Source organism: Leptodactylus fuscus, chromosome 6 (assembly GCF_031893055.1).
Source record: "Leptodactylus fuscus isolate aLepFus1 chromosome 6, aLepFus1.hap2, whole genome shotgun sequence".
NCBI lineage: Eukaryota > Metazoa > Chordata > Amphibia > Anura > Leptodactylidae > Leptodactylus > Leptodactylus fuscus.
The window spans coordinates 163,199,792-163,212,053 of record NC_134270.1 but is presented as its reverse complement, the minus strand read 5'-3'; the positions used below and the strand labels follow the sequence as shown (position 1 = coordinate 163,212,053).

The 12,262-nt window shown below is 49.6% G+C and overlaps 1 protein-coding gene across 1 annotated transcript; it reads right to left on the bottom strand.

Moving 5' to 3' along the window:
* Positions 1 to 5,166: 5,166 nt before the first annotated feature.
* Positions 5,167 to 11,804, bottom strand: MUL1 (mitochondrial E3 ubiquitin protein ligase 1). Its single transcript, XM_075278845.1, has 6 exons — positions 11,774 to 11,804; positions 11,279 to 11,335; positions 11,078 to 11,199; positions 10,909 to 10,996; positions 9,637 to 9,757; positions 5,167 to 6,406 (listed from the first exon to the last, which is right to left on the bottom strand). Exons 3-6 carry the CDS (start codon positions 11,195 to 11,197, stop codon positions 5,686 to 5,688), a joined length of 1,050 nt encoding a protein of 349 aa, XP_075134946.1. The 5' UTR covers positions 11,198 to 11,199; positions 11,279 to 11,335; positions 11,774 to 11,804; the 3' UTR covers positions 5,167 to 5,685.
* Positions 11,805 to 12,262: the final 458 nt, after the last annotated feature.

The following is a 12,262-nucleotide window of genomic DNA, read 5'->3' as shown; positions in this document are numbered from 1 at the left end:
AGTGCTGAGGAGCAGAGTGCAGGCAGATCATGTACAGAGCGGGGGCGCCACTGAGTACTGAGGAGCAGAGTGCAGGCAGATCATGTACAGTTACAGAGCGGGGGCGCCACTGAGTGCTGAGGAGCAGAGTGCAGGCAGATCATGTACAGTTACAGAACGGGGGCGCCACTGAGTGCTGAGGAGCAGAGTGCAGGCAGATCACATAGTTACAGAGCGGGGGCGCCACTGAGTGCTGAGGAGCAGAGTGCAGGCAGATCATGTACAATTACAGAGTGGGGGCGCCACTGAGTGCTGAGGAGCAGAGTGCAGGCAGATCATGTACAGTTACAGAGCGGGGGCGCCACTGAGTGCTGAGGAGCAGAGTGCAGGCAGATCATGTACAATTACAGAGTGGGGGCGCCACTGAGTGCTGAGGAGCAGAGTGCAGGCAGATCATGTACAGTTACAGAGCGGGGGCGCCACTGAGTGCTGAGGAGCAGAGTGCAGGCAGATCATGTACAGTTACAGAGCGGGGGCGCCACTGAGTGCTGAGGAGCAGAGTGCAGGCAGATCATGTACAGTTACAGAGCGGGGGCGCCACTGAGTACTGAGGAGCAGAGTGCAGGCAGATCATGTACAGTTACAGAGCGGGGGCGCCACTGAGTGCTGAGGAGCAGAGTGCAGGCAGATCATGTACAGTTACAGAGCGGGGGCGCCACTGAGTACTGAGGAGCAGAGTGCAGGCAGATCATGTACAGTTACAGAGCGGGGGCGCCACTGAGTGCTGAGGAGCAGAGTGCAGGCAGATCATGTACAGTTACAGAACGGGGGCGCCACTGAGTACTGAGGAGCAGAGTGCAGGCAGATCACATAGTTACAGAGCGGGGGCGCCACTGAGTACTGAGGAGCAGAGTGCAGGCAGATCATGTACAGTTACAGAACGGGGGCGCCACTGAGTACTGAGGAGCAGAGTGCAGGCAGATCATGTACAGTTACAGAGCGGGGGCGCCACTGAGTACTGAGGAGCAGAGTGCAGGCAGATCACATAGTTACAGAGTGGGGGCGCCACTGAGTGCTGAGGAGCAGAGTGCAGGCATATCATGTACAGTTACAGAGCGGGGGCGCCATTGAGTGCTGAGGAGCAGAGTGCAGGCAGATCATGTACAGTTACAGAGCGGGGGCGCCACTGAGTACTGAGGAGCAGAGTGCAGGCAGATCATGTACAGTTACAGAGCGGGGGCGCCACTGAGTGCTGAGGAGCAGAGTGCAGGCAGATCATGTACAATTACAGAGTGGGGGCGCCACTGAGTGCTGAGGAGCAGAGTGCAGGCAGATCATGTACAGTTACAGAGCGGGGGCGCCACTGAGTACTGAGGAGCAGAGTGCAGGCAGATCACATAGTTACAGAGCGGGGGCGCCACTGAGTACTGAGGAGCAGAGTGCAGGCAGATCATGTACAGTTACAGAACGGGGGCGCCACTGAGAACTGAGGAGCAGAGTGCAGGCAGATCATGTACAGTTACAGAGCGGGGGCGCCACTGAGTGCTGAGGAGCAGAGTGCAGGCAGATCATGTACAGTTACAGAGCGGGGGCGCCACTGAGTGCTGAGGAGCAGAGTGCAGGCAGATCATGTACAGTTACAGAGCGGGGGCGCCACTGAGTGCTGAGGAGCAGAGTGCAGGCAGATCACATAGTTACAGAGTGGGGACGCCACTGAGTGCTGAGGAGCAGAGTGCAGGCAGATCATGTACAGAGCGGGGGCGCCACTGAGTACTGAGGAGCAGAGTGCAGGCAGATCATGTACAGTTACAGAGCGGGGGCGCCACTGAGTGCTGAGGAGCAGAGTGCAGGCAGATCATGTACAGTTACAGAGCGGGGGCGCCACTGAGTACTGAGGAGCAGAGTGCAGGCAGATCACATAGTTACAGAGTGGGGGCGCCACTGAGTGCTGAGGAGCAGAGTGCAGGCAGATCACATAGTTACAGAGCGGGGGCGCCACTGAGTGCTGAGGAGCAGAGTGCACAAAAGTCACCACCACTCTGCTCAGCCATTCACTTAAATGAGACTGAGCTGCAAACAGTCCACGTGACTGATGGACATGACTTTACAGGACACTTCATACCGCTGACACACAAGGGTCTCGGGTGTCGGCCTAAGGATAGATCATCAATTATAAAGTCCTGGAATATCCCTTTAAGACAAGTCATAGGAAATTTAAGATCCTCCCATCCCCCATGAAGGTTCCTTTATAGGTCACACATCCCCAGTGCTGATAACACTGACATCCACATATGTGACCACTATCCTCTTATCCCGCCCCGGTACTATTACGGCCCAGTGTAGTTTCCCTTTAAGACGTGGCGGTGTCTATAAGCAGCAGAGGAGACTCTGGAGAGGTTGCAGCTGGTTCTTCTGTGTCTCCAGGAGGTTTATCATGCATGATCGGGCTCTGAGAAAGGTGACATTGTTACAAGTGGGTCAGATGTAAATAAACACTATGCTTGGAGGGTTCCCCATGAGTGGAAATAAGGAGGGGGGGGGGGGGTGTCAGCTGACACATCCCAGAGCACAGGCTGCAAACCACTCGCTGCTTATCAGACCCTTCCAGGTGCCAAACGCCCATTGATCAGCTGTTATTCCTGGCCGCTCCCCAATGTGCAGGGTCTGGAGGAGGACGGCGGAGGAATCATAACACACCAGCTGCCCGCAGTCAATCACAGCCCGCCACAGACACACTGCAATGACTGACAGCTCAGATACCCAAGAGGTGCTGCAGCAGCTGCCCGCAGTCAATCACAGCCCGCCACAAACACACTGCAATGACTGACAGCTCAGATACCCAAGAGGTGCTGCAGCAACTGCAAGTGTCACTAGACTGACACCACACAGCAAGATGGTGACAGGTTTAGGTACGGCAGTTCAACAACTGTATTCATACACGTTAGGCTTAGATACAGCAGCTCAATACTTGTATCACACAATAGGCTTAGATACACTAGCTCAGCAGACAGTATACCATACCATAGGCTTAGATACACTAGCTCAGCAGACAGTATACCATAGGCTTAGATACACTAGCTCAGCAGACAGTATACTATAGGCTTAGATACACTAGCTCAGCAGACAGTATACCATACCATAGGCTTAGATACACTAGCTCAGCAGACAGTATACCATACCATAGGCTTAGATACACTAGCTCAATATTAGTTATGATAGTCGGTTCAGCCATGGTATCTAAGCCTATCATACAATAGACTTAGATACACCCGCTCAACAATACAATTCATGATAGATTTAGATACACGGGTTACAACACAACACTTGTGGCTCAGAGACTGTATCACACATGACCGGCTTAGATACCTGGACTCCAGCAAAACAGTAACATACATTATAGGTTTAGATTCATGAGATCAGCAAACAGCATTTGTCATGATAGGCTTGGATACCACTCCTAAACGGACAGTATCGTACAAGAGCCTTAGATACGTCACATCAACAGTAAGACACACAACAGATTGAGATACAGTGGCTGATTGAACAGCATCACACATGAAAGGCTTAGATACACAGGGGATAGTAAACAGATAACAGGCAGAATCACGGCCACCACCATGTAACCTGTCGATCCCTTATTGTCTCTCTGCATGAAATGCGTCTATTGTATGGCTGAGAGAAGCCGTACTGCGTACTGGGAATATCTGGAAAACGTAGAGGAGCTTCAGCAGAACAGTCATCTTAAAGGGATTCTACCAGTAAAAACTTATTTTTTTCTCGTTGACACGTAGGAATAGCCTTAAGAAAGGTTATAGACGTCTTCTCCACACTGTCGTTCGGTTAAAATTCCATTTTCCGTCAGTATGCAAATGCGTTCTCTCGCAGCACTGGGGGCGGATCTCAGCACTCAAATAGCACTGGGGGCGTCCCCAATGCTGCGAGAGAACTCTCTCCAGCTCCGCCTCCTTCTTCTTCTGGAACAGCCTCTTCACGCATCTTCTTCCGATGCAGAAAAAGTTTTTAATGGTAGAATCCCATTAATAGCAGCAATGTGAACTATATGGGAGATATGGAGGGGGCGCCATTTGTCTAGAAGAGCTCGCACTTCACTAAACAGGCGCGGGTCATTGGTAGAATAAAGAGCGGCGTAAGAAGGGGACAGATGAATCCCCGAATAACGGAGGGATCGATCACGCCATTGGAAATCAAAGTTGGACCGAAGGAGTTGTAGGGCCGTGATGGGAATATTAAGGGGTAGGGCTGCTGTCTTGGTAGGATTAACTTTATAACCAGAAAGATCGCCATAAATTTTCAGTGCCCGGGGAAGGTTGTTGAGGGACGTGTGAATGTTAGTAAGAGACACCATGGGATTCGCAGATAGCGTGCAGTACAGAAGACGCCTGGTGATAGAGCAAATTCTTAGCTTGAAGGGGAAGGGGGGCTTTGTTTCCTCTTTTGTAAAATCGCTGGCGAATATGGAGGAGACGCTGGGTAGTCTCTCCTATATTATAGTGTGCACCATGGCGGCCACTAATGTGACCCTTAGACTCGCCAATTTACCATTTCGGTCAGAATAAAACGACATTTCCGGACTGCGCAGTTCACCACTAACGTATATGAAGTGTTAGGTCTCCCTCCAGTGTCCAGCTGCTGGTATTACACACTAACTCAATCCTATGACAAAGGGGTTGACGTCTTCCTCGGTCGCATTTACGCAAAACCCATTTATCCTCCACTCACTAAAACGCACTATCCAGAACAAATCAGAGTGGAAACAATCAGCAATAACCAAGACATCAGTCACCGTCTCAAGGGAACCGCACAAACCACAGACCCAGGGGTGCGACGACTTGTCATGGCCTTACCCACATTTATCATTTTAACAATCTTGAAAATCCTAAAAAATTATAACCAAAGGTGTTTTCTAACAGTAACCTTTAACCTTGACATGGGATCCTACGGCACGATGAACTTGAACCATTACATATTTCTTTGATAAACACGATATACTCACAGAGCGCAATTTTCTTTTATCGTACTCGTATTATTTTCCTATTGTAGACAAAAAAAAAATTGAATTTCTGGGGGAAAAACACAAATTAAATGGGAAAAATACCAAATGTGACCACTAGATGTCAGCAGAGGAGCACAAGTACCAATTTTATCACACCGCCACGCTTTTCACGTATGACACTTTTATTACTGAGGTCCGTACAGCCATAAAGCGACACACTCTGCAAACGCTGCAAAATCTTTGGTACAGCTGCGAGAAAAAAGGAAAAATACAGTATTTTAATTACTGACAAAAATAGAATTTTCTATATAGAGAACGTCGCCCACAGACGGATCCCGCTATACACGTCTAGATCTGATCCAACCGAGCGTCCGAACCAATGACTGGTGCCTAAAACGAACAAAGTCGAGTCGTCCCATCAAAGTTGTTGTTTCTGGGAAAGCTGGGTGGAGATGAGTGCAACCGCCATTGAAGTCTCAGTACCTAACTAGGGTTGCTCACCATTCTGACGTCTAGAAGAGCTGGATGATAACCCCCTGCATACTGCATCCAGGTAGTCACCCAGCTTTCCCATAAACAGATAAAACTAAGATGATATGACGTGATCAGATGCGTCAGTGTTTGTCTGATCTTCTGGTATCGGCTTGCCGACTCATATGCCATATGCCCAAAACTCCCCAGCCAATCAGGTTCTAGCTGTTATACAGGGGCACCATTCTGGAAATAACATTTCTGCATATGGGGCATTTTTTGGGCACGGGTAGGGCCTGGTAGCACTGGTAGCAGGAGCAGACATGTCCGCACTCCAGGAAGACGCAGGACTTCTGGTTGCTGAGACAGATGGTGCAGGCGTTGCGAACCTCCTCGTCTTCCCCATCTTGGAACCTGGCGTTGGCCTCCTCGAATTCCCTCTGTAGCTGCTTGAGGCGTTGCTTCTCCTTGTGGTGCCGATACTGGCGCCGCAAGATAAAGAAGAGGGTGACGCACGTGGCCACCCCGCAAATCATGGTCAGGATCTTCCACAGTCGGACTGAAGACTCCTGACGCTGCACCAAGGAGTCGAAATCCAAGCTGCTGAGGTAGTAGAGCATCCCGGCCTTGGGCGGCTGCAGCTTTAGCATTTTGTTGTCTAGGACCAGCTCTCCGACTCCCGTCACTGTGGCGCCAATTTTCAGCATCTCCTCCGTCTCTTGGATCCCCTTCGGCCTCTCCCCGGTGATGAAGTGTCCCAGGACATTAGTGAAGGACTGCACCGCGGGGTGGAACTTCTCATACACCGCCTCCAGGTCCAGCTCGGCCGCGTCTAGAGGTTTGATGATGCGGATGGACGGGCCAGGGTCGTCAGAGTCGTCTCGCGTCAGGTCGAAGGGCACGCTGTTGGTTCTCTGGTGGATGACTTTCTCTTGGTCGTTCCTATAAGAGACACAAGACAAGTGCACGGTTATTACTGCGCCCCAGTGATCAAAGTACAGTGTCAACCCAACTTTTTCAGACTCCAGAATGGATATTATTGTAAGTTATGTGCTGGTGGGAAAGCTGGGTTCTACTCTCTGTAGCTGGTTATAACCCAGCTTTACCACATGGGTCAGTGCCTACTTATGCAGGGGCGCATCCTCTGTCCCCCTGCAGGTGCATGGATAGGCAGACGTGGTTTTCTGGAACTTGGTAAAGCTGGGTGAGAACCTGTATGTGCAGATATAGTAATCAGCCTAGTTACCCACTAATATAGCATGTTTTAAATAGGCAGTTTTGCCTTTCAGGAAACTAGGAAAGCTGGGTAACAGTCCCTGGAGGAGCAATAACTATGGCTATATTGTTCATTCAGCTTTTCCAGAATCCTGACGGGAAAATCTGCTGTGTTATTCCATGATACATTCCCTGCTGCACTACTAGGCAGAATAGCCAATCAGGAGACTGGCAAAGCTGAGTGACCAGCTATGGGAGCTGCTTGGAGATCCATCCAGTCTTATTACAATCTGATGGACCAATTTGCCTTTCAGGAGTTAAGGAAAGATGGCTGTGATACTGCCATATCAGTTATCACACAGCTTTTCCATACTCCTGAATGGCCAATCTGCCAAGTTATGCTGCAATACATCCTCTACTTCTGCATTGTTAGGAAGAATGGCCATTCAGGAGAATGGAAAAGCTGGGTGACCTGCTATAGGTAGTGTTTGGAGACCATATTGGTTGTCAGCCAGTCTTTTTAGAATCTGAATGGTTAATCTGCCTAGTTGACTTTCAGGACCCTGGGAAAGCTAATGGACAGCCACTCTAGTACCAGTGCTGTCAGCCATATTGGCTATCACACATCCTCTCTACTTTATACACTCACCGGCCACTTTATTAGGTACACCTGTCCAACTGCTCGTTAACACTTAATTTCTAATCAGCCAATCACATGGCGGCAACTCAGTGCATTTAGGCATGTAGACATGGTCAAGACAATCTCCTGCAGTTCAAACCGAGCATCAGTATGGGGAAGAAAGGTGATTTGAGTGCCTTTGAACGTGGCATGGTTGTTGGTGCCAGAAGGGCTGGTCTGAGTATTTCAGAAACTGCTGATCTACTGGGATTTTCACGCACAACCATCTCTAGGGTTTACAGAGAATGGTCCGAAAAAGAAAAAACATCCAGTGAGCGGCAGTTCTGTGGGCGGAAATGCGTTGTTGATGCCAGAGGTCAGAGGAGAATGGCCAGACTGGTTCGAGCTGATAGAAAGGCAACAGTGACTCAAATAGCCACCCGTTACAACCAAGGTAGCCAGAAGAGCATCTCTGAACGCCGCACAGTACGTCGAACTTTGAGGCTACAGATGGGCTACAGCAGCAGAAGACCACACCGGGTGCCACTCCTTTCAGCTAAGAACAGGAAACTGAGGCTACAATTTGCACAAGCTCATCGAAATTGGACAATTGAAGATTGGAAAAACGTTGCCTGGTCTGATGAGTCTCGATTTCTGCTGCGACATTCGGATGGTAGGGTCAAAATTTGGCGTCAACAACATGAAAGCATGGATCCATCCTGCCTTGTATCAACGGCTCAGGCTGGTGGTGGTGGTGTCATGGTGTGGGGAATATTTTCTTGGCACTCTTTGGGCCCCTTGGTACCAATTGAGCATCGTTACAACGCCAAAGCCTACCTGAGTATTGTTGCTGACCATGTCCATCCCTTTATGACCACAATGTACCCAACATCTGATGGCTACTTTCAGCAGGATAATGCAATGCCATGTCATAAAGCTGGAATCATCTCAGACTGGTTTCTTGAACATGACAATGAGTTCACTGTACTCCAATGGCCTCCACAGTCACCAGATCTCAATCCAATAGAGGAGCATCTTTGGGATGTGGTGGAACGGGAGATTCGCATCATGGATGTGCAGCCGACAAATCTGCGGCAACTGTGTGATGCCATCATGTCAATATGGACCAAAATCTCTGAGGAATGCTTCCAGCACCTTGTTGAATCTATGCCACGAAGAATTGAGGCAGTTCTGAAGGCAAAAGGGGGTCCAACCCGTTACTAGCATGGTGTACCTAATAAAGTGGCCGGTGAGTGTACATCATTGGATCCCCTACAGCTGCATAACGCAGCAGATTTGTCTTTCTGGAGCCTGGAAAAGCTGGGTGGCAAACGTTCCGTACCTGCAGTTGGAGTCATACAGGTTATCACTCAGCTTTTCTACTTGCTGTGTGCACAGAGGCTATAGAGGCGGACGTCCTTTCATTGTTTGCTGACATTTTGGCAGGCGGCAGCGAGCGCCGAGCACGCGTCAGGTGACTGCACCTCAGGTGATAGCGCAGGAAGCGCGTCGCCCGTATCCTAGCAAACCGGTCATTAACTACTAATGAACGTGATGAGACCCAGAAAGACGCGCGTCTTATCTGTGCGCAAATCTCATTTAATCCGGGTGACGCGGCCGCTTCCTGCACACTAAGTATGTACTAACGGAAATTGGCGCAAGTGGGCAAACAAGGGGTTAACCAGGCGGAAGATCTTGTTAAAGAGACAGAACTCTCAAATTGTGAGCCACTAGATCAGTTTCTGGGAAAGCTGGGTGGTGACTATCAGCACACAGGCTGTCACTTACCTTTCCTAGAGTCCTGACTGGCTGAGGAGTCTTCACATGCTGTGAAACATCTCTCACTTACACAGTACGGGATATAGACACTCGCCGTTCTGAGTTTTAGGAAAGCTGGGTGAGATTGTCAGATCAAGTGTAAAATGTTGTCGGTCATTAGTCACCGTCACCAAGATCTCCGCTTGCAGTCAGTGTATAGGAACGTTCTTGTTTATATCCAGGTGAGGACCCGTCCTGTACACAGCTGAGGGTTTGTTACAGTTGTAACCAGTCTAGAAAATCCTGTGATCGAAACACATCAGCGGCATAAACCTCCCTCTTCTTCTCATACAATGGATCAGTCTGCACTGTCTACACTGTAACAAAACCCCAGCTGTGAGAAGCGATAGGTTTGTAATGTATTTCTGTCACTTGTATGTTCCAATTCCCTGACAGCAAACATGGATCTGATGTGTCATACACAGCAGCCCCCCGCCCCACAGTAACCACCCACCCTCAGAGTCTTACCCATCCAAACAAGTCCTGTACAATCCATCATGACGGCGGACACGTGACTCACCAGAGGTGGGTGGTCCTGTTCCAAACCATCTTGTGCTCCTTTAAGGACAGTCTGTGGATGACGCCTCTGCAGTTCTCCACAAACTGACTGTTCAGAGACTCCTTCACCGACCTCACGACCCCTGCAACGCAATGAGAGATGGGGATGAGGCACCGCTAGAGATGAGCGAGTACTGTCGTATCAGCCGATCCGAACAGCACGCTCCGTAAAAATGAATGGATGCACCTGGTACTTCCGCTTTGACGGCGGCCGGCCACGTCCATTCATTTCTATGCGAGCGTGCTGTTCGGATCGGCTGATCCGAATAGTACTCGCTCATCTCTACGCACCGCTATATACAGAGCGTCACCTATATACACAGCCAGAAGATTAAAACCCCTGCCCAATACTCTGCTGGTCCTCCTCATGTCACCTAAACAGCTGGAACCTGGGAGACTACAAGGTGCAAGTGTCCCCAAGACATCAGCACCAGATCCTAGAAGTGCAGCAAGATACACGGTGGGGCCTCCGAGTAGAACATTGTCCGGGCCATCACACTTCCCCCACCTGGAAGAGGCAAGAACTGTGGTTGTCATTCAGCTTTTCCAGAATCCTGACTGGTGTTATGCCATGATACATCCTCTAATCCATTACTAGAATGGCCATTCATGAGACTGGCAAAGCTGGGTGGCACCTACTATGAGAACCGTAAGGAGATCTATCCAGTCTTATTAGAGTCCGAGTGACCAATTTGTCTTTCAGGAGTCGAGAAAAGGGAGCTGTCATACATTATCAGTTATCACCCAGCTTTCCCATATCCCTGAATGGCCAATCTGCCAAGTTACGCAGTAATACGTCCTCTACTTCTGCATTGCTAGGCACTAATAACTGACAGCTCACTTGCTGCCTGATATATCCCACCTCTGAGGGGCGCTATTGTCACAGATAATCCATGTTAGTCACTTCACAAGCAGCTGTGTATAGAAGAGACCAAATACAGACACAACCCCTATAGATGTCTGAAATATTCCTTTTAGCCCTTCCCTAAGGCTTAAAGGGGATGTCTGGGTCTATGATATCGATTGCTGAGGTCTCCTCACTACTTACCAAGCACAGCGCCGTACACTGTATAGTGGTTGTGCTTGGTATTGCAGCTTAGCCCCATTCACTTGAATGGGACTGAGCTGCAGTAGGACCAGGTGACCAATGTACATGAGAAGCAGAAGGAGAGCTCACGCCACAGTCCTGGACAACCACAAGAGCTTGCACTCGTCATACGATCGTACAACTGACCTTCAATAACCGCATAGGGGACGCACTTTCCGGGTAAATGCATGAGGACATTCGGCAAATCATCATCTAAAGTTATTTTCTTGGCTCCCTATAAATAACAAAACATAAATTAAAGGGGGGCTCCGGAAATCTCCATCACAACACGGAACGACGGCCGTCAGACTCTTACCTTGAGCGACTGCGCAGTACGATATTTATGGCGGTACACCGAATAGAAGATGGCGGTGACTGCCGAGCTGGAGGCCAACAGGATGATCTGTCCAATAGACGGGCGCCCGTTATTCTCCATCACTAAAGAAAACACATTATATAACGTTATTACGGATTTCTCCAACTCGCGGTAACGCCCGTCATGTGACCCCAGACTCACCTGATCACGTGACACGATATCTCAGCGGCCGGAGGGAGCTGCCGAGAGGGGTCAAACCTGGAATGAAGGACAGATTGTGATATTTCGGGAAAAATTTGTAAACAGGATTCACATAATAAGCCCTCACCTCACTGTGAATTAGGACATTGTATATTAGGCAATTCCCCTATCTGACATTGACAGGAAGAGTTACCTCACTCTGACAGGAGCACCAATATTAGTCTCTTAAAGGGACACATCTATTTATGGTGATACATGACCCTCTGCCTAGGGGAGGCACACTACACCAAGAATATACAGCTTTTATATCATAGTGAGCCACTCTGCCCCAAATACTCCGTGTTAAAGGTGCAGGGCCCCTAAGACAAGCTCTAGCCAGCACCACATCGCGCTGTCTATGTGTCCCGCCACTCATAGGCCGCAGGACACACCAAATTTTAGATTTGAGGGGCGACCCACCCCCCCCTATCCATCACTGACCCCTTTAACACTCACTTCCTGCTGATGCGCCCGCCGGTGATTGATGACGTCATGTGTGGGCAGGGAAGCCGCAGCTGCCCAAAGCTCTGCGCAAACGGCGGGCGGGGCTGGGGTAAGACTCCGCCCAATCTCCGTCACGTGATGACGAACTGATATATAAACAGCAGCCGAGGCTCGGGGACGCTCAGATAGTTGGGGAGCTTCTTGTGTGCTGTAGTACGCGGCTGCTGGGAGATGTAGTTGTATGTAAACTGTTGCGTTACACTGACCAGTTTAGAACAAGGTGGTGCAGTATATTTGGGAAAGCTGGGTGACAACGTAATTTGGTCCCATTATGTGTTCCTAAATAGTTGTCACCCATCTAGGGTACTCTATGGCCCATGCTTGATTGTAGAGCCAGGTATTCCCACATTATTGCCTTGCAAGGGAGTTGTGCTGTTCAGGAGTCTGGGTAAGCTGGGTATAGGGAGAGCATAATTAAAGGCAATGGCGCGCTTTCCCACT